We start from the raw sequence: 23,352 nt of genomic DNA, 5'->3' as shown, positions 1-23,352 counted from the left end.
AGAGGCCTTCACCCTTAACCACTTGATAAGTCAAAGCTTTGGGACTGGTTTACCTGTGATGCTCCCTTGCCCCTTATATGCCCACTGGAGTGCTTTGATCTGCGGAACTGGAAGTGCTACAGGTGCCACGTAATACTTATTCTGTATTTATAAGAAATTGATCTAGTGTGGTAACACCAATTACTTTGGAACTCACTACCTAGTGACATAAAGCAGGCATCCCCATTGTACACTTTTCTTACACCTGCTAAAAGCATGTTTGTTTAAGCAAGCCTAGAATGTTGACATATGCTTCAATATGCTTTTAGCTTATCGTTGATTTTAATTATTCTTTTGAGTGTTTAAAATAGCTGTTTTTACTGATACGGTACTGTTCTCCCCCCCCCCCCAGTAAACCACTTTGAGGTTTGGTTTGTTACAATCAAGCAGTATGTAAATTTTATGAAATACAAATAAATAAATAGGGACATAAACTGCCACCTAGCTGGTCCGTACTGACTGGCGGCAGCTCTCCAGGGTTTCAAGTAAGCGACTTTCTGGAGATGTCAGTGATTTAACACAGTACCTTCTGCCCTGCAGCTAATAATATATGGTAGGAACATCAGAAATTGCTTTATATTGAGTCAGACACTTGGCCTATATAGCTCAATATTGTCTGCTCTGACTGGCAGTGTCTCTCCAGGACTTCAGACGAGCCTTTCCAAGCCCTACCTGGAGATGCCAGGGATTTTTCCTAGGGGCTTCCCCCCACCTGCTGTGCATTGTAAAAGGCCGGGAGGGCGGGAGGGAATTGTACACATTTTAATCTTTGGCTGCAAAGAAAGGTGGATGGACTTGGAAGCCTGTTGTTTAGCATTCCAGAGGTATAATGGGCTTTGTTCATTTCTGTCTTGGATGGGGAAGAAAAGAAACTACTTTTGCCAAAGTTAACAGCGGGACATGTAGCAGCTAGAGGAGGCTTTCCTTTCTTTTGCAATGCTTTGTTGTAGTGCACAGTGTTTTATGCCTTAATCTTCTTGTTGATATTTGAAGCAAGTGTATAAGTTAAGACTTTTTAAAGCCATGTTGTTTTTGATTTTAAGTGTTTTATGTGTTCACTGTGTCTGCAAACTAAATGCTAACTTAATTTGCATTGGATGTAAAACTGCCATTGGCATCACCAGGAGCCCTTCTCTCAGTGAAAATGGCAGCATGTATTGAATACTTATATCCTTCAAGGAGCTCAGAGTGGCATGCATAGCTCTGCCCCTCCCTATTTTATTTTCACAACAACCCTAAGAGGTAGGTTAGGCTGAGAGACAACGTCTGGACCAGGGTCTCCCAGTGAGCTTCATGGCTGAGTCAGGATTTGAACCCTGGCCTCCCTGGTCCATAGTCCAACACTCTGAGCACTCCAGTTTTCATTGGGACCTGTTAAGGTCCCAATCCTACTTGAATCCCCAACTTCAACTAATAGCACCCCACTTACAAATGTGCACATTAAATATAATAATGCATTTAACCTTGCATTTTGTTTGACCCTAATAAGGGGTGTCTAGTGGATAGTCTCAAAACTACAATTGCCAGGGGTTATTTAGGGGAACCATCCACAACTTTTTTTATATAGAATTTTTATTGGTTTTACAAAGTTTTGATAGACATAAACAAACAAACATGTATAATTTCATATCCTTTTCCCCCTTAAACCTTACTTCATCGACTTCCCCATACCTCCCCTTTCTACATCCCAATTTCAAAAATTGTTCCAGCAAATCCTAACAGAACTTAATTTTATCGAATTTTTCCCTTATTCTTTTCTTTTACTTGATCTTTTACAGCTGTAACCCCCATTTTTCCCTAGAACCTCGACATTTTAACATTCATTAATTTTGCAATATTTCTTAAGATAAATTTTGAATTTCTTCCAATCTTCTTCCGCCGTCTCTTTCCCCTGATCGCGGATTCTGCCAGTCATTTCAGCCAGTCCCATATAGTCTATCACCTTCATCTGCCATTCTTCCAGGGTGGGTAGATCTTGAGTCTTCCAATGCTTTGCGAACCATCCACAACTTAGTTAACCCAGCTTCAAAGTGGTTTGAAATGTGTAGTGTAGAAAATGCACTAGGGGGTGAAACACCTTTGTTTGCAGTTCCAGGCCCCTGGTTCAATGATGGGGAACCTCTGAGCCACCCGCTTCTCATTGGACTCCAACTCCCATGAGCCCCAGCCAGCATGGCTTATGGTCCAGCAACATATGGATGGCCACACATCCCTGCCCTAGCTGAAAGTCACACAGAGCTTGTGGGATGTATGCGGCTTGTTTCAGTGACAACATTTGCACATGTGGCTTAGAGACAATAACAGCTAATGCGCCAGCTTCTTGTGATTTGCACCTCTTTCTCTGCCCCTACGTTTAAAAGGACTTTTAGAAGATCACTGCAATATCTGAACCTTGAAAGGGTGATTATTTTGCGAATGTTTAGAAGCAGCTGCTGTAATGATGGCTGCAGCACAGAAGGAGTTTGCTGGATGTGCAGATTTGTGTGGGCTGGTTCAGTTCTGGAAGGTTTCTATAAAAGTTGATTGTCTATTTTTTCCTCATCCCACCCTGTGTACTACTAGCTATGTTTATGTACATTGTTCCCCCCCCTCTCTCCCCCCCATTTTCTAAATACCGCAAGCCAGCTTCCCTTAAATAGCATTTTGGAATTTGCTTGGTTGTGGTTGTGTTTGGGGTGTTGGAGGTGGGGGAACCTTATAATTTGCATCTCTCAAGCAGTTGAATGCTACTGCCCTGAAACAGTCAAGAAGGCTGTGATTAAATTTCCAAATGTGGCAAGGGCAAGTGGCAGTGGCCCGCCGCTAGGGACAGGAAGCTTTTAGCTCTGGAGGGTTTGAGGGTGGGTGGGGTGGAAATTCTTAATGCGCAAAGAAAACCAGGAAGGAGGCCATTAATGCCAAGGAGGAGGGTCACTGAAGCTCTGTATCATCTTGTTCAGAACTTGTTAGATTGAGCCATCAGTGGTAATGCTGGATAATGGGGTGCTTTGATGCTGTGTGCAGGATGGGGGGGGTATAGAATTGGATGAGAGAATAGCATTTTTCCTCCTGTGACTAGGGCTAAATCTGCACCATACATTGAAAGCACTATGGTGCCACTTTAAACAGCCATGGCTCCCCCTGAAAGAATCATGTGGACAGTAGTTTGTAAAGGGTACTGAGAATTGTTAGGAGACCCCTGTTCCCCTCACAGAACTGTGGTGCTCAGAGTGGTTTTAAAAAAGCAATCCCTCTGACCAGGGAACTCTGAGAATTGAAGCTCTGTAAGGGGAAAATTTGAAGGGACGCAGGTGGCACTGTGGGTTAAACTACAGAGCCTAGGACTTGCCGATCAGAAGGTCGGCGGTTCGAATCCCTGCGACAGGGTGAGCTCCCGTTGCTCAGTCCCTGCTACTGCCATCCAAGCAGTTCGAAAGCGCGTTAAAGTGCAAGTAGATAAATAGGTACCGCTCCGGCAGGAAGGTAAACGGCGTTTCTGTGTACTGCTCTGGTTCGCCAGAAGTGGCTTAGTCATGCTGGCCACATGACCCAGAAGCTGTACGCCGGCTCCCTTGGCCAGTAAAGCAAGAGTCGGTCACGACTGGAGCTATGATCAGGGGTCCCTTTACCTTTAAGGGGAAATTGGCCATCATAGAATTGGAAGGGGTCACGATGGTCATCTATTCCAACCCCATGCAATGCAGGAATATTTTGCCCATGGTGGGGCTGAAATCCAAGATCCTGAGATTAACAGTCTCATGCTCTACCGACTGAGCTATCCTTCAGCCTAACAACTCTCAGCATCCTCAAGAAGCTCCGGTTCTCAGGGTTCTTTGGGTGAAGGCATGACTGCCAACGTGGTATAGTAGTGCTGTAAATGTATAGTGCTGATGTGGTTTAGGTATAAAATCCTGTGGGTCATATCCAGTCTTAGTCTTTTGTGCCATTGGAGCATTGTTGCACTAGAGAAGGCATAGGCAAGTTGCTGGCAACTTCTTTGCATAGTTGCATAGCCTGTTGCACAGTGAGTTTCTGCTACTGCAGTCTGTTGCATTGGATCTCTCTGTTGTGCAGCATTAAAACTCAAACCAAAGGAGCCCGTGTGTTAATGGACAGAGGATGTTGCCTATAGCTCAAAATCAGCACAAACGCCACAATGTTCAGTAAAGATTGCAGCAAACAACAAACGTTTTATAGGTCTGCTTAAGGGTTTCCAATGAAAGGGTTATATGGGGCCACTATAGAGAAGGCCTGGCTTTGTGTACCTTCAATGTATTGCTGCATCCCACCTCAATCTCCAAGTGGTGCAAGATTGCAAGGGTTCCAGGTGCTTACCCAGGGTTTGTGTTTCCTTTTGGAAATGTGGCACAGCGGAGACTGTGGTGTCTTTAAGATATGTGGTTTATTTACACATATATACATCCTGAGCCTACATTGGAGGGGTTCACAGCATCAACACCCTAAGCGGGTCTTGTTTCTCTTTTTTTAATATAAATATTTATTGAATTTTCACAAATTATAAAAACACACATATTACACAATACCAACATACACACACAGAAAAAAACAAACATGTATAATTTCAAATCCTCTTTTTTCTTAAGCCTTGCTTCACCGACTTCCCCATACCTCCCCTTTCTGCCTTCCAATTTCCAAATTTGTTTCAGCAAATCCTCCCCCTTAATTTTATCCAATTGTTTCCTTTTCTTTTCTTTTACTTAATCTTTTTCAGCTGTAATCCCTTGCTTTCTATAACCACAACATTTTAACACTCATTAATTTTACAATATTTCTTAAGATAAATTTTAAATTTCTTCCAATCTTCTTCCGCCGTCTCTTTCCCCTGGTCTCGGTTTCTGCCAGTCATTTCAGCCAGTCCCATGTAGTCTATCACCTTCATCTGCGGGTCTTGTTTCTCCCATAGCTGCAGCCTTGGATTCAAACACACACCAAGCATTGCACTCTCTCTCTTCAGCTTGTTGCTTTACTTCTAGTTCACACAATGGTACCAAAACTCTGCTCTCAAACTCGGGCTTCCAACTATCTCAGAGTTGGAAGGAGGGGCTCTACCCATTTTCTGTCAGGCACAGAGCCCCCTTTGTTCTCTTAATGGCCCTTCACCCAGGTGATGACCTCAAGAGAAAGCTAGCCTGGCTTATATTTTAACACTTGCTGGATCCAGAGTCCAGGAAGCTATCCTGGCTTGATTAGCTGTTAACATTTGCTGGATCCAGGGATCAGAAGACTTGATTAGATTTTAGCACTTGTAGGATCCAGGGGTGGTGCGGGATGGCACCCACAAACTCATAACAGTATGTAAAGTGCTTTGAACACTGTAAAGGACAGGTAGGCAACATGATTTGGTTGGATTACAACTCCCATCTCTCCTGACCATTAGCTATCTTGGCTGGTTCTATGGGAATTGAAAGCCAACAACATCAGGAGAGCACCACGTTGGTTACTCCTGCTCTCTAAAGCATTATATAAGTGTAAACTTCAGGAGAGAACAACTGAATGATCATTGGAATGGAAAGGGTGCAAAGTTTGGGTTTAGAGAAAAGGCAAGCAAGAGGCAATTTGACGTGCATGGTATGGAGAATGTGGCTAGAGAGGAAGTTTTTCTCCCTTTCTCTTAACACTGGAACTCCAATGAAGGACTTTCAATGAAACTGAACGTTGGAAGAATCAGGAGAGACAAGATAAAATACGCCTTAAGACAGTGCTTAGTTAAATTGTGGAATTCATTCTCTTGAGGGGCAGTGGTGGCCACCAACTTGGGTGGCTTTAAAAGAGGGATTAGACAGCTTCGTGGAGAATAAGATTACAGTCATACCTCGGGTTGAAGTTGCTTCTGGTTGAGCGCTTCCGGGTTGTGCTCCGCAGCGACCCAGAAGTAACAGAATGCGTTACTTCCGTGTTTCGCCACTTGTGCATGCGCAGACAGTCAAAATGACATCACATGCATGCGTGGAAGCAGCGAATCGTGACCCGCGCATGCACGGACGTGGGTTGCGTTCGCTTCAGGATGCGAACGGAGCTCCAGAACGGATCCCGTTCGTATCCAGAGGTACCACTGTATCTGTGGCTACTAATTCTGACTGATCTGTTCTCCCTCCACTGTCAGAGGCAGTATGTTTCTGAATACCAGTTGCTGGAAGCTGTAGGCGAGGAGAGTGCTGTGATGTTCAGTTCCTCCTTGAAGGCTTCCCACAGGAATCTGGTTGGCTATGGTGAGAACAGTATGCTGGACTTGATGGGCCACTGGCATGATTCAGCAGACTCTTCTTATATCCTTATGGCGTATTTGTGGTCTGTTACTACTATGACAATTGACAGAGCGCTATAAAATATCCCCACCACTATTTTTAGAACAATCGGAAATCCCTAGCTAGAAATTTAAGCACTTCTGTTTTCTGCAGCAAAGTAGTTCTTCATCTACCTGTAGATGGAAAAGGCCTTTGTAAACTGAAAAGGAAGCAACAATTTGTGAGTAATACATCAAACAAGTTTAAGTTGAGTACAAGCGGTGATTCTTGCCATGGACAATACCAGCATTGTTGAAACTCTTAGATGTGCCAAAATGCTTTAGGCCTGGTTCTGGAAGAGAGAAGGCACTTCAAGTTATTGTTCTTAAGAATCTAATTTCAGAGGTTTATATAAGAGATATTACCGGATCACATCACTGATTGCATGCATGACTCAGAGGGGATTGCCACGCAGTATTGTGTAGGTGAAAAAAAACTGTCAGGGATTTGTGGGAAACGTCTTGCTTAAAAATAGTGAGCGGAGAGATGCTGTGCTACATATCCTTGTAAATTAGTTCACAAAAATCACTAGCCCATAACATCTTTGTCTGCCTACTACTACCTGTGTTGGGTAATTGTGGCACATCAATACTGTGAGAAGGAAGAATGACTCTTCCTAATTTCCCAGAAGCTACTCATTACCAGCGAGTACCAAGAATGTGTTTATGAGTCTGATGTTACAAACAAGAAGTCACTTGTTCAGCAGAGAGACTGGGATTCCATCACAAACTATAACGAACAGGGATAAATGGATTTGACTTGCTTAGCATGAAAATAATATGTGTAGGTTTCCCAAGTCACCGTCCTTCTCTCTGATTCTTGAGCAAATGTATTGAGTGGGTCCAGACATCACAGTAAACCATGTCTTGGGCTCACACACTCCCCACAATTCTCCCTTGTCTGTTGCAGCCATGAGGAGGAGATCAGAAGCTTTCATCTCTGTTTTGATTGACTCCTGTTTAGTGATATGTCTGAACCCTAAACTGTGGTTACTCTTGGTGGTGTGCTGAAATAAGACATCTTCATTATACTTGCTTTGAAGTGGGCCTATTTCCAATGAGCTGCAGTTAACGTTAACCACAGTTTGTTGAGTTTGGAAAAAATGACAAGCTGAGGTTAAAGGAAAACAGAAGTGAAAGCTTCCACATCTCCTCCTTGCAGCCATACCAGGGGAAGAAAGTGGGAGAGGGGAGCACGAAGCACAGGAGGCTGAGACTTGATGTGACTCATTCCTGCCACGATAAATCATGCCTTATCATAAAGTCCAAACTGGCTGTATGTCAGCTTGAGTAAGAGCACAAAAACGGAAAGGGAGCTGTAAGCAAAATATTACTTAAAAAAAACCTCCTTGGCACCCTCTTTTCCTTGCACCTAGGTTGTAATCTTATACATGCTTGCTGCTTGCAAGTTAGTTCCACTGAACAAAGCAGTTAATGCCTTGGAACCAGGGGACAGTGTGATAAACTGCCTGCTCTTGCATTAACCTGCTGGGCTGTTAAAATTGGTCTTGGAGGCTCTGCATCTCCTTGCCATTTGAAGTAAGGTCAGGTGAAGGGTGAAGATCCAACACAGAAGAATCTTTCTCAGTTGTGGAACCCTGCTTGTGGAATTCTCTTCCCAGAGAGGTTTGCCTGTTGCCAATTTGTCTAGGCTCAAAGCTGAATTGGTTGCCATTCCTGGTATTTTTTATGTTTTTCTTTGTAAGCTGCTCTGAGGGCTGAAGAACGACTGATGATTTGAGTAAAAGAAATACGCTGATGCCACTATATGTACGTGGTGCGGGGGGGACTTCAAATGTGGCCCTCCATTCCTTTCTGTCTGGCCCTTGGGACCCTCTGCAGTCATCAGCCCTGCTCTCAAGGCCACACCACCACACACCCCTCAAGAGCTTTTGCCTGACTGGAATGTGTCTTGTGATCATGCGTCCTGCTTGCCCGGATGAGCATGTTACCGCAATACACATTCCACTCAGGCAAAAGCTCCCGAGGAGGTTGTAGAGATGCGTACCTGTGGTATCAGCACATTTCTTTTATTTAGAATGCAACTGGGAAAAGAAGAGCCGGTGGCCAATCTAGTCTGTCATCCTGTTCTCACAGTGGCTAACCAGATGCTGTGGGAAACCTGAAAGGAAGACCCAGGGGCAGGAGCATTCTCGTCTCCTGTGCTTTCCAGCAAGTACATTCAGAAGCATTTTTGCCTCTGATCATGGAAGTGCAGAGCATAGGCATTGTGATAGGCTGGATAGCTCTGGAGCCAAGTGAGGATTCCCAGGTAAGATCCTCCCTCTATTGTGTGGGCAGGTAATCCCTCCCCTACCTGGCCTGGTCTCCTTGGCAACGCTTCCCCCAGGTGGGATTGGACAACTGACAGAGGTAGGCGGAGACCTCCAGGTATCCCACCTGAGGGAAGGCAAACCAAGCCTATGCTGTTGGAGCCGCTCCAGATCTAGGCGCTGCGCGCGTCCACGCAAAGGGCGCCCCCCCCCCGTTTTAAGCGTGGAGTGGTCATTGTGATAGGCTGGCTGCATGATTTATTCTCTCCCCTCCCTTCCCCACCCCTCCGCATGCTCTTTAATATTCCCAGTTAAATGTGCCATAACTTTCCCTGTATTGTTGAATGCTTAAAATAATTAGTGGAAGACAATGAGGAAGTTGGAAGAAGGGGGTGAAAAGAAAGCGTCTCCCTTTAAGAGGTGGCTTTAAGCAAAGCTAAAAGTTCATCTCAAAGATTTGCCAGTAATCTAGACTTAAAAAATAATAATAGTCTTGATCCTCATGATATTCCCCCCCCCTTGTTGTGTTGGGTCTCAGCTGTGACAAGTGCTGTAATGTGTGAAGTAGAATTTGTATTAAGTGGTGTTGTATTAAGTGTTAGCTCTGTTGAGGACCATAAGAGGCTTCCCCTGTGAATTACAAATATTCTGCTGCATTGTTTTTGCCTACAGACACTGAAACTGCTATTAATGGCACTGTAGATAGATTCGGAGTGGGGCACACAATTCCAGTGGTGAAGAGAGAGACCTTGCTGTGTTCTGTTTCTCTGCCCTCTGATAACCTCTGGATTGTGTATGTCAGATGAGAGAGAGAGAGAGAGAGAGAGAGAGAGAGAGAAGATACAGATGTATTCTGACCAAACAAGCGGTAGATGCTTAAGGTTAAAGTGTGTTGCCCTTTTTTTCCTTGCTAGTGTAGACTTGCATTAAATTGACAAACGATTTGAAACAGTAACTTCCAAGTTGTAACTGATGTGAGGTTGGCTGCCTCCACCCACCTTTTGTAGTCCTCATCCGGGCCTCAAAATAAAACACGGCTATAAACTAATTTCTGCTAAGGCGTAACTTTCCTGATCTGCTAAGCATGGTTAGGAGATTGGAATTGTGTCATGGGCTCGTCCTTCCAGCTGAACTCTCCCTCCTCTTCCAGGGCTTCCTTTAGCCATATTGTAGCACTACATCTGCTAGATTTCCTGATAACCAAGGTGTTATGAGGGCAACTTTATTTTACATCTGCTAGTCAAGGAGCAGTGCTGGCACTGAGATCCCACATACTATTAAAATCATTTTTAAAGCTATTATTATTATTATTATTATTATTATTATTATTATTATTATTATTATTATTGGAAACTGAATTCCTCATATTCTTCCCCTCCCCTTCCTTGTTGCATGGAGTCACAGATACACAAAAGCCTAGCTACGGCATAGGACCCAAGCTTTAGAAAACTTAAAATGCAGCTTTCTTTTATAAAAGAGAGATTTCTGGAGTTCTTGCTTTATTTCTGCAGTTCTACGGGCTTAACACAAAAAACCCCTGGTCTCCTAGACCAGTGTTTCCCAACCACTGTTCCGTGGCACACTAGTGTGCCGCGAGATGTTGCCTGGTGTGCCGCGAGATGTTGCCTGGAGGGAGGCGGGCGAGTCGGGCGGCGAGAGGCGGGGCGGCGGCGGCGAGGAGAGGCCGCCCAGGCGGGGCTCTCGCCGTCTGCCTGCCTGGCTGCCTGCGAGCTCGGCGGGCAGCGCCTCCGTCCGCAGCGCCCGCCTCACGGCTCTCATTCCCTGCCCCTGCCAAAGCTCACCCAGCCAAGCCGCGCTCTCCTTCCTGCCTCGCTTTGCTGCCTCCTCCCCCCCCCACCCCCAAAGCTTGGAGGTTCCCCGGCAAGGGGGAGGGGAAAAAATTGAAACTTACACTTTCGTGCGTCCCTCCCGGCGTGACGCTGCGCGCTGACGTCACGGGGCTGTAATGGTGGTGTGCCTCGAGATTTTTTTCCTCAAACAAGTGTGCCTTTGCCCAAAAAAGGTTGGGAAACACTGTCCTAGACCCACTGGTGTGGTGAAGGAAAGTTCTCTGAAGGCAATGCCTCAAATCTGCCAGAGCTTTAGGTGAAGATTGTCCGCTTATTGCAGCTTTCTTCACTCATGTTGCATGCGGTGTGAAACCTGTTGAGTCTGCAGCAATCTATTCCACATGCCACTTCAACCAGCTTTACTAAACTGCTCAGAAGAGCATAAGAATTCCTTTTTGCAGGGTGCACCCAAACTTATAAAACGACAACAAAATGGGTGTTAACAGCATATGTTTCCCCATCTGGGTAAGCCTGGTGTGCTCCTGCATTCAAAATGCCAAGATGACAGATGTATCTATGTGCACACCGAACATGCATTTGCTTAGTTGCTCTTCCTCCAGGTAGACTGTCTGCATTAATCTTTTGGAGCAGAACATGTGTATCACTTCGCCTGAATGTTCATTTCTCTTCCCGTTTGAAAAACACACACCAGAAATCAATTTTTTAAAAAAGTTCAGAAGCCCCTCTGGAGTGGAAGGGGAATTGGCTAGTTCTTTGGATCACGTCAGATGGGAGGTTGGGAGTCCAACATCTGGATGGCACCATGTTTGGCTTACAGCTGCTGTAGGGTGCATGCCTTAACACAATGCAGCGCGTACTGTTCTGCAGCGGGCTTGCCCCTCAAAGCTTTGTGCATCTGGATGCGCCTTTAGTTTTAAGGAGTGCTTGTCATCCCAGTCGCAGGTGAAAAATGGGAGTGCTGCAGCTTAGTCCTGATTCAGAAGGTATGAATGAGTTCCTGTAGATCAGGGTGTGGCAGCAGTTAGGGTGTGGATAATGACAAACTTGCTGAGGGAAGCAGAGAAAGGGTATAATGCAATGCTGGAGAAACTTGGGGTGCACAATTAGAGTGTTCAGAATGAAAAGAGCAACTTATCCAAACAGGTGAATCCTGTCCTATCCCAAGAGGGGAAGAGATTCGAACCAAATCTTGAAGAAAGTTGAATCTGGACATATTTCACCTTCTTTCTGGTCTCTGATTATAGATTGCTGTTGATGAACTGGTATGCGAGGAAGGCAGATGGGGCAGTGAGAATTGGGGGGGAAATGTATACAGTATATGCATGTTTGGACAGAGTGCAGAGTTATTTTTATGAGCTTTGCAATTCTGTACATTCTTTACGTGTGGAAGTTGCCATGGAAATGAAAGATGCATTCGTTTGACATTTTTGGCATCTTGTCAGGTTCTGGTGCTGCTTATTCAAATGAAGAAACATGGATGAAGGTAGTGCAATTTTGGCATTGAAAAGAGATTGTGCCTAAGTGCTTCAGTGGGATACAAATTTTGGTGAGCGAGTTAATCACTCACTTAAATTAATAAATAAAATGTGCTTATGCTAGCTCAGGCTAGGGAAATGTTTCATGGTTTATTATCCATGGGACAGTTGGTTAATTCCCATCGAAAGAGCAGTAAATAAGATTGCGCTTGTGTACATGGATAAGTGTGCCAAAATTGCACATTTTTTCTAGAATTGTGAGCCCTGTAACTTCCTTGCCACTGGGGTTCTGAGTGCAAAAAGTGGGTTTGCTGCTGATAGCAGAGACTGGTGTTTAGAACTAGGGTTGTTAGCAATGTCACTTAAATAACGCTGATGGTGGTGGCCTCATGTGCCTGTAGGCCATACCTTTCTTCAACTTTAATTGAAAGCCACTCTAAAAACCATACATTAGTCATTTTAACAAAATTGTTTAATCCTGTTGCAGTCCCAATAATAAGTGATAGTGCTGCTAAATGGAAAGAATTTGTTCATGCTGGAAGTTAAACAGGCTCTGTAGCCCAACTCTGTGGCATTTGTATGTTTTTGTGATATTTTTTTTCTCCATTCTCATCAAAATAGGCTTTCCAAGGTTTTGGGGTTTTTTGTGTGTGGAAAGGTTTTGTTTTTTTTAAACCCTCATTGACAAGTAATGGCGGTAAGATGAGTATACATACCATGCTCAATGATGCTTCTATCGTGGCACCTTAAAACACACTAAAAGCAGGAACCACAGTCTGCCTGATGATACTCACTGGGACCATGTGATGCATGCAAATATATGCAAAAATGCTCCCACAGCTTTTTAAAAATAAAAAGCAACTCAGTTTCTGAGTGGAGAGAAGCAGTAGTATGTGCATATACGAATCCTTTGCCCTACAACCAGTTTTCCACTTTAAAACCTTTCCCCTGATCTGCTTTCCTCCTTAACAGGGCTCCTGAAGTGTGTCTGTCCTCATAAGACCCTCATTGTTTCAGCTGTCCAGGCAGTCAGCTCTCTGTGTTAGAAGCCTGTCCTAAAGTGGTTGCAATTGCAGATTTATTGGTGTGGGTGTTGCTGTTCCTGGAATTCAGTACCAGGGCACACTTTTTGGATGATGGACCACCAAATGAGCAGGCGGCAGCTGTGCATCCTTCCTCTGATAAATTCTCCAGCTGCTCCAACAGTACAGTACACAAGCAGAGCGACCCATCACACAGTCAGCAGGATCAATGATTGTGCTCCCCTCAGGCTCTGGGATTAATACTGAACTAGGATTCTGGAGAAAATGTTCTGTGCTCGGTTTGTTGATCAGTGCTTGACAGTGTTCCATTTACCCTAGATTCTAACTTTTTCCAACAACAGCAGCAGCGAAAAAGAAACCCACGTGGTTTTTTGAGGGTGGTAAGTGTTAAATTTATTTCCAACACAGTGGAAATAATCACCATATGGTTATGTGATTTTTGCAAGCTGTCCAAAGACAACTAAAATACAATTAGTCTATCTGTTCCATTTGTCAATCTATAAGTGACACTGTTCACATCCCTCGCAGTGCTGGTTGCTGGCAGTATAAAAGGCTTGATTGGCCTACCTGTCTTCTCCTATTAGGATCAATATTCAAATGAAATGGAACAGCCACAACAACAGAACAGAACACCAACCTTTCAACTTTTTGTTGAACGGTGAGAAGCTTTATATGCATGTCTGAAGGCTTGGTTTAACAGTCAATCCCTCTTTTCCCAGAGAACTCTTGGAATTGTAGCTCTGTGAAGGGAATAGCGGTCAACTGTGCCCTCCATCTTTCCCAACATCAGGGTCTTTTCCAGGGAGTCTTCTCTTCTCATGAGGTGGCCAAAGTATTGGAGCCTCAGATCCTGAAGCTGAGGCTCCAATACTTTGGCCACCTCATGAGAAGAGAAGAATCCCTGGAAAAGACCCTGATGTTGGGAAAGGTGGAGGGCACAAGGAGAAGGGGACGACAGAGGACGAGATGGTTGGACAGTGTTCTCGAAGCTACCAGCATGAGTTTGACCAAACTGCGGGAGGCAGTGGAAGACAGAAGTGCCTGTTGTGCTCTGGTCTATGGGGTCACGAAGAGTTGGACATGACTAAACAACTAAACAACAACAACAGCAACTTCTCAGCATTATTAATAAATTACATTACCCAGGGTTTTCTGGGGGAAGCTATGAATGCTTAAAGTGGTATGATACCGCTTTAAATGTACAGCTCAGATGGGGCCATGGGTGGTGAAGGATGATGGGAGTTGTAGTCCAACCCCTGAAGGGCTGTAGGTTTACCTTCCTTTGGATTAAAAGGTGCTTAGAATAGTCTGGGAATGGGTCTCTACTTTAAGGCCTGCTGCTAGCAAACATAGATGTGGACAGGGGAGCTTCATTTTTGTGTGAAGAGCACAGAAATAAATCAGAAGTAGAGGAAGCTGAGCACCAGTCAGGTTTATAGCCTTCATTTTAATACTGTGTCCTGGTTGGTATTTGAGGTGTCCAAATATATTGTCACAGCTTCTTTCCGAACAATTTCTAGTCTTGTGTAAAATTCAAGTATACATGGGCTGTGGAATCTCGTTTATGCTTAGTTCAGGGCCACACAAAATAGGATTTATAACTACATCATAATTAACATATTTCTTCAGCTTTGCCTTCAGGCACAAGAACAGGCTCCCCCCCTTTTTTAAAATGCATTTTAATTTTTGAAGTTGTGAACTGGTTCATCCATTCACCCCCTCCTTCCTGAATATACATAGGCAAGTTATTCTGATACACTCCAGGCCTATTATTAATTGCAGGCGTGAATTAATACCCCCAAATCCATTTTTTAAAACACATGATTGCTCTGCTTTTATCATATTTAAAATAAGTCATAGCTAACAATTTTCAGACGGTTAGCCGTGTTTGTCTGTTGCAACAAAAACAAAATAATCTTAAAGTGTGTGTGTGTGTGCACATAATATTATATTATATAATAGGGGGCCATTTTGTATTCATCTTGTCCCTCTTGTCATCTGCAAAATACATTTTTGGGCATCAGATGTGGGCATTTTAAAGAACCAGGGCATGGGGAAGGATACCTGCTCAGCAAACAAACTTGTACGTGTGCACTGCTGTGTAATAAACTGAGTTGCACTGTAACACATAGGGCTTATAAAGGTGATATTAAAAATGAACAAATCCCTGGGTCTTGGGTGGCATTGTCCAGAAAGTTCTTAAAGAACTAAGATATGCAGCCTTCCTATATCCCTCCGGTTGGCCATCATGAGAACAGGATGTTGAACTAAAGATGTGCCTTTTTGTCTCATCCGGCAAGACTGCTATTATGCTCCCAACTCCTGCTGTTCCTGACCATTGGCTGGGGCATCTCAGCCTGATTGATATGAGTTGGAGTCCAAGATGACCAAAGTAGCTCATTTGGTTAGAGCATGGTGCTGATAATGCCAAGGTTGCAAGTCTGATCCCTGTACAGTGGTACCTCGGGTTAAGTACTTAATTCGTTCCGGAGGTCCGTTCTTAACCTGAAACTGTTCTTAATCTGAAGCACCACTTTAGCTAATGGGGCCTCCTGCTGCCGCCACGCCACTGGAGCACGATTTCTGTTCTCATCCTGATGCAAAGTTCTTAACCCGAGATACTATTTCTGGGTTAGCGGAGTCTGTAACCTGAAGCGTATGTGTCAGGGAACTGACATCGGAGCTAGAGGCGGAGGGAAGGCTCTCAAATGATGCTGGAGAAGGGCCCAGCAGGGAGAGAGGCAGCTCCGCAGATGGGGAAGCAAATCAGCGCAACACCAGGGATATAGAGGGGCTGATGGGGGAATTGGCGAGAGGGCTCCAGGACTCTTCACCGGACACCAGTGGGGAGAGCACGGGTCCTCCGCTACCCACGCCCACCCTGCGCAGAAGACTTCCGCACAGAGAGAGTAGGAGGAGACTGGGTGTCAAACAACTTTTATGTTGGAAAAGATTTAAGAAACGCCCACTGACTGATTCTGCTAGCGACTGAGGCAGCCACGAAGTGAAGGGCTGCCCAGACTGAAAGGTTTAGCAAGGCAACAAAGCCTGGAGAGGCGGCAACTTACGCACGAGCAACCCATACACATTACAGTATGTAACCCGAGGTACCACTGTATAGGGCAAATGCATATTTCTGCATGGCAGGGGGTTGCCTAGATGATTCTCAGGGTCCCTTCCAACGCTATGATTCATGATCATTTGGAGAGCTACAGGTTCCCTGCCCCTATACTAGCCACTCTGCCATGCTGGCTTATGCCTGGCTGTTGGGAATGTTTACAAACCCAAACAGAACATTTCAGCTACCTTACCACCTGACACCTGGCATGCTTCTGAACACCTAAATATGTTCAAATTACGATCGAAGCATCAGATGTAAGCTTGTTCTTTAGCTAAAGGATAAGTCTTGGGTATGTAGGCTTTTAAAAATCTGGCTGTGGTTCAGAAGCTGAAGGTGCACACAAGATGTAAGGCAGCTCGAACAAGTGAAACTCTTTAAGAAGACTCGCCATTTGTTCCACCCACTGTTTTGTCATTATTGGATTTTCAGCTTTTTATGTACATATACCATTTCTTCCCTTCCCCTGGCATTGTGGGTGTGTAGGATGCTTGGAGAAAATTCGCTATGTAGAGCTGTTTAATGAGGGCTGGTTTGGAAACGTTAAAAGCTGGTAATGTTCATACTTGATGTCAGTGGCCATCATTATCTATTGAAGGGGCCTCCATCCTTTTTTGGCACATTTGGAAGTTCAGTGGGTGCCAGTCACAAATAGTCACCACACCTTAAAAGTACAGAAACAGGGCAGGTTTTCCCTTAATCAATAAACTGAGGCATGTACATCAGCCTCCACTGCACTTGGTCAGAGGGAGAAGGTCTTTCACACTACTTCCATTCAGAAGGACGAGGAAGGTGGGTTTCCTATCCTGGCCTCTAGGAAAAGGTTGATTTGATGAAGGGGCCATGTTCTATGTAGGAGAAGCTGAGCAAGTGAATCAAAAGAGCAAGCAGTCTCATGCATCTTGGCTTGGAAGACCTGACCCCTGTCTTGCAGGCAGGCCTTTTTCCACCTGGCCTGGGAAGGCGGGGGCCGGACTGACTCCAGCTACAAATGCTGAGGCTGCTGAACAGATGCTTGGGCTGGGGTGTTGTTAAGGGGTGTTTGTTGGCAGGGGTGGTTGCTGTTAATTTTTTGTATCTTTATTTTAGGTGCCGTGAGTCAGGTGGAAATTGCTCAGCCTGGTTGTGCACATTTTCGTGTTTTGTTCATTGTTTATGAATACTAATGTTGTGTTTGTGGTTATGCCATTTTTTGTATGTTGTAAGCTGCCTTCAGCATGGTTTTAACTTTGGAAAGGTGGCAAACAACTATAGTGATTGATTGATTTTTGAGGACACATTTACTGAAGCCTTCCGCAGGCGCCTGGAGCTGCGTTGGTGACCCCTGATCTCTTGTGATAGGCTCAACATTTTCAAGTGTGTAGGCTTCATGGAGCCCCTGTTGAAAGAACTCCAGGGCTGCTATTGGTTTGAACACCAAGGTGTTAGAAGCAGTGTGGTTCATCAGAGGGTTGATTTTCAAAACAGCACCACAACTCTTAGTTTCCCCAGATACATTGTTGTTGTTGTTTAGTCATTTAGTTGTGTCCGACTCTTCGTGACCCCATGGACCAGAGCATGCCAGGCACTCCTGTCTTCCACTGCCTCCCGCAGTTTGGTCAAACTCATGCTGGTAGCTTCGACAACACTGTCCAACCATCTCGTCCTCTGTCGTCCCCTTCTCCTTGTGCCCTCCATCTTTCCCAACATCAGGGTCTTTTCCAGGGAAGAAATTTAAAGACTGTAAATAGTCTTTAAATTTCTTCCAATCTTCTTCCACCGACTCTTCTCCCTGGTCTCGGATTCTGCCAGTCATTTCCGCCAGTTCCATGTAGTCCATCACCTTCATCTGCCATTCTTCCAGGGTGGGTAGATCTTGTGTCTTCCAATACTGGTTTAGCTCTCACTTCCATACATCACTACCATATTTTGCGCTCTCCTCTTTCACCCTCATTAAAAGGTTCTTTAATTCCTCCTCACTTTCTGCCATCAAGGTTGTGTCATCTGCATATCTGAGGTTGTTGATATTTCTTCCGGCAATCTTAATTCCGGCTAGGGATTCATCCAGCCCAGCCTTTCACATGATGAATTCTGCATATAAGTTAAATAGGCAGGGAGACAATATACAGCCTTGTCATACTCCTTTCCCAATTTTGAACCAATCAGTTGTTCCATATCCAGTTCTAACTGTGGCTTCTTGTCCCACATAGAGATTTCTCAGGAAGCAGATGAGGTGATCAGGCACTCCCCAGATATACCGTATTTTTCGTTCTACAAGACACACCTGATCACAAGACGCACCTAGTTTTTGGAGGAGGAAAACAGCAAAAAAAATATTCTGAATCTCAGAACAGTGAATCTCAGTGAAAGCAGCAATCCCTCTTGCTGTTCTGGCTTCTGGGATAGCTGCGCAGCCTGCATTCGCTCCATAAGACGCACACACATTTCCCCTTACTTTTTAGGAGGGAAAAAGTGAGTCTTATAGAGCAAAAAATATGTTCACAAATAAAGATTGCTTCAATTAATGATCACCTGGCTCATAATGATTTAAGTGCATACCCAGGTGTGTGGTGTAAATTAGTTGCTTTTCATCTAAAATAACTCTCACAATGACTTACGAAAAAGAAAACTTGTTATAATTTTTTCTGCATCAAGCAGCCTTGGGTAGAATGGTTGTCTGTTAAATGGTTAGCCTTCATGGCTCATTTAGAAGATGATAGACCTGATTGGGCCTTTGGAGAAGGGACTTAGCTCAGTGGTAGAGCATCTGTTTTGCATGCAAAAAAGGTCCTGAGCATGCATGCAAAAAAGGTCCTGAGGCCCAGCATTGCCAGGTAGGGCTGGGAAAGACTCCTCCTTGAAACCCATTGCCAGTCAGTATAGACAATATTGAGCTCGCTGAACGAATGGTCTGACTTGATATAAAGCAGTTTCCCATGTCCTTCCTCTGCCCTTAGCAAGTATCTGTCAAAGAGCATTGTCTGTGTTTGCTTGGAAGGAGTTTAGTCCATACCCCCCAACGTTTATCTGATGAAAATAAGGACGTCCTATTCATCATCCGGACGCGGGTGGCGCTGTGGGTTAAACCACAGAGCCTAGGACTTGCCGATCAGAAGGTCAGCGGTTCGAATCCCCACGATGGGGTGAGCTCCCGTTGCTCGGTTCCTGCTCCTGCCAACCTAGCAGTTCGAAAGCACATCAAAGTGCAAGTAGATAAATAGGTACTGCTCCGGCAGGAAGGTAAACGGCGTTTCCGTGCGCTGCTCTGGTTCGCCAGAAGCAGCTTAGTCATGCTGGCCACATGACCCAGAAACTGTACGCCGGCTTCCTTGGCCAATAAAGTGAGATGAGCACCCCAACCCCAGAGTCGGCCACGACTGGACCTAATGGGCAGGGGTCCCTTTACCTTTACCTTATTTATCATCATCATCATCATCATCAACAACAACAACATCAACAACACCTCTCCCATCTGACTGGGTTGCCCCAGCCACTCTGGGAGACTGTCAACATATATATAAGCACAATAAAACATTAAACATTTTAAAAGTCCCTATATAGGGCTGCCTTCAGATATCTTCTAAAGGTTGTATAGTTATCTCCTTGGCTTGGGGTGTCACATAACTCCATCCCCCCCCAACATTTCTTCGATGAAAGTAGGGATGTCCTAAGGAAGAGTGGGACATTCCAGGATCAAACCAGGACAGCATCTGTAAATCTGGGACTGTCCCTGGAAAATAGGGACACTTGGGGGGGTCTGTTAGTCTGAGCCCCATTAAAAGGTGGAGTTATGTGTCTATATCAAGGAGTGTTACTGCAGGGGGACATTTAAGGACAATGTTTTGGTTATTATGCATGTGGAGCCTTCTCTGCAGGTGGAAGAGCCTTTATCAAAAATGCTGCTTCAGTCATCCTTGATGACTAGAAACTGTTTCCTTATACAGTGGTTCCTCACAAGACGAAAAGAATCTGCTCTGTGATTCTCTTCGTCTAGCGGTTTTTTCGTCTTGCGAAGCAAGCCCATTGAAGGATTAGCGGATTAGCGCTATTAGCGGCTTTTAGTGGCTTTTAGCGGCTTATCTGCTAATCGGATCAGCTGATAAGCGGCTTAGCGGCTTAGAAAAAGGGAGGGAAAAGGGGGGGGAAACCAGCAGGAACTCGCAAGACATTGTCGTCTTGTGAAGCAAGCCCATAGGAAATTCGTTTTGCGAAGCACCTCCAAAATGGAAAACTCTTTCATCTAGCGAGTTTTCCGTCTTGCGAGGCATTCGTCTTGCGGGGCACCACTGTATCTGTATCGATGGCTCTTGGCTACTAGCTGTGGTCCACATCTTGCTTGATTAGGGGCTAGAGAAGAAACAGAAGAGCAGTTGTATTGTGGTCAGTGAAGGAGAAAGAGTTGTGCAGCTGGCTGAATGTCCAAGAGCATTCTCTGTGTTTTGGGGACTTGATGGGTTTTTTTTTGGGGTGCTTGTGCTCAACACACAAACACACACACATATATGCTTGTTTGCAGCACGTTCTCCCTCTTCCTCTCTCCAGAAGGACTCTGACCTTAGTTTGTTCATTTTTTAAACTGCCCAGGAACTTGTGGCACTTGGGAATGTTGAGCAACAATACATATGTCGTTTTAAAATGAGCGCACCACATGTGGTTGATACCTCATACTCCTTTTTACTTTTGTAAGTTGTACCGAGTCGCTTACAAAAAGGCAAAGTAAAAGGGAGAATTGCAAGAATTGGTGGAAACTAGTTCTTTACTTGTTTGTGAGGAATACCTGCTATAAGAATCCTGCACCTGGAATGAAGCCAAGAAGCAGAATTTTAATCCCTCAAACTGTGGATTTTTTAAATTAAGCTTTACTCTAGGGAACCTTTGCATTTTGTAGATAAAATGCATGACACAATCTTCTTCTCGACCACCTAGGTACTGGTCATTTTTATATGCGTGGATATACATTGGAGATTGCTTATTAGAATGCAGAAGGGGATTGGGGAAGAATGATGGTGCTTCCTGTATGCCATTTGACTGTTCACATTATATTTGAATTCATTTTATCGTCCTGCTGCATTAGCATTCACCAGAGCCACCTGCTTAGAAACGTGTGTTGTGTATTAAACTATGTACCTGAATTACAGTACTAAGCTTCAGTTGTCTCTGGTATTTGCACAAGGTAATTTCTAGCATTAGCTGAAAATACACACATTTGTCATAAAGTTGGCCACAGGTCTGGGCATGGGACGTTTTCCCGTTTTAAGTGTCGAAAATTTAAAAGCTTTAAAAATATATATTTTAAAAATCATTATTGTCTTTCAAAGTGGCAGCGGTAAGAGAATGTGATCATGGAGCACATAACTATCTGACATATTTATTCCCTCATCCTTTCAAGGATCTGATGATCCCTTCTCTTTACACGCACACACAACCATTTCTCCCAGAAGAAAACAGCTACTTAAACCTTATAACTTCATAGCTGTGAGTGGCTGGTGACACATGCAGGAAAAGGAGCTGTGGAATTTGGCTATTTGGTAATAGTGTGGAAATTTAAGAAGAAGCGCGGTGCTAGCAAGTTTTGGCACTTCCCAGGATAAGGAGGAGGTAAATTGTAAGGTGATATGGGTCAGAATAGGTATAAGACTTAAGTGGTGTAACTCTTTGTAGCTTTGCTCTCCTGCTTCAGAATTCCAGAGTTCTCATCCTGAGCTGTTTCAACACTGGGCTAGACTTGATCAGCGTTACGTTGTTGATCAAGGGCAGAACAGACACGGCATTTCCATCTTTCACAAACTCATGATGCATTCCATTTCTCCTGTCCCTCCCTATTCCAGAGAGCAGCCCATCTTCACCACCAGAGCGCATGTGTTCCAAATTGACCACACCACCAAGAAGAACTGGGTACCTGCAAGCAAGCAGGCTGTAACTGTTTCCTACTTCTATGACAGCACAAGAAACAGCTATCGGATAATCAGTGTGGATGGCACCAAGGTAGGAGGTTGGCGCAGATACATCTGGCATGCTTGCAGAATTGAAATATCACTGAAGTGGGAAAATTTGTATGAATGTGGCTCATGTACATTTCTCTCTCTCTCATATATATATATATATATATATATATATATATATATATGCTTTCGTAGATTTTCACGGGTACAGGAATGCAGGTTTTGGTGTCTTCGGGTGTCTTCCCGTGTAAGAGTTGGGGTGTCTAGGCGACGTTTCGACGAGGTCTCACTCGTCATCTTCATATATATATATATGAAACTTTAATAGGCTTGTCCATATTTCATAAACTTTAGTTGTTGCAGGAAAGTTGGGGTGTATGGTTAATCGTGAAAAGGTATGCATTTCATTGGAAGAAAAGCATAGGATGACTAAGAGAACCTTTTACTTACCAACTCACCTGATAGCCACAGGCAACCAGGAATTTCCTGCAAGTGAGTGCTGGAGGGGGAGGGACAGACCTCTCTATTCTTCAGTCTGTTTGGATTCCATCTGGCTGTGGAGGACAGGAAACCCATCTCTCCTTTACCAGTATGTTTGATAAAATGTAGGTTCCTCCCCCAATGATACACACAATGTCTGCTAAGAAGACAGCTGGCTGCTGAGAGTTCCCTATCCCATAATAACCCTTGGTTGCCAGCATGGTAAAACAGGCTACTAGTCTCTTACCAAACTAGTCAAACAAACAAACAAACAAACATCTCTATCAACTTTTTTGAGCTTATTTACAAGGCTGGAATAAGAGGTAGCTCGGTAAATTGTCTAGTAAGGTTCTCATATTGTGGCAATGGTGGAGCTGAGGAGCTCCTTTCAGTGCCTAGATGGGAAATTGCTGGGAGTTTTTGTTAAGCTGTTCTGTGGGTTCTTAAAGGAAGACATGAATTGTGAGACTGTAATTTTAGTGTTGCAGAAAAGCTATGATCAGTAATAGCTCTCTGCTAACTGTATTTCATTAATACATTTTAATTGTGTGGGTGCCTTACTTAACCGTTTTGTTTAATGGACAAAGGGATATTGCTTCTCTCATTCTCCCCTCCCCCTTCCAAGCAGAATTGGTTGTAGAAACTTATTTTGGAGGTAAAAAGATGGGAGTTTTAGCTCAAGGTTTGCATCTCTAGACAGAGAGATAGTGAGTCTAAGAATCTTTGATACAGGATGTTGTTCTGGTTGGGTTTTTGTTGTTGTTGCAATACTTAGTGTTATGTCTTGAGCTTCCTAGGCTCAAGGTAACTTACAAAAACTGGCTGCAACCTTTGCCTCATTTTATGATCACAGCAGCGGTCTCTGGCGTCATTCAGGCATAGCAGCGAGCCATATGCCTGCAACATTGT

At 44.3% G+C, this 23,352-nt stretch overlaps 1 protein-coding gene across 1 annotated transcript in view; it reads left to right on the top strand.

Annotated features, from left to right (window-relative positions):
- HOMER2 (homer scaffold protein 2) overlaps window positions 1–23,352 on the top strand; it is a 79,589-nt gene that overhangs the window by 10,089 nt on the left and 46,148 nt on the right. Inside the window, exon 2 of the mRNA XM_081170083.1 lies at window positions 21,850–22,006. Within this exon, the coding sequence (XP_081026209.1) occupies window positions 21,850–22,006 (157 nt within the window). The remainder of the gene's footprint in view (window positions 1–21,849; window positions 22,007–23,352) is intronic.

This window comes from Podarcis bocagei (assembly GCF_964188305.1).
Source record: "Podarcis bocagei genome assembly, chromosome: 14".
NCBI lineage: Eukaryota > Metazoa > Chordata > Lepidosauria > Squamata > Lacertidae > Podarcis > Podarcis bocagei.
This window is presented reverse-complemented; position numbering and strand designations above follow the sequence as displayed.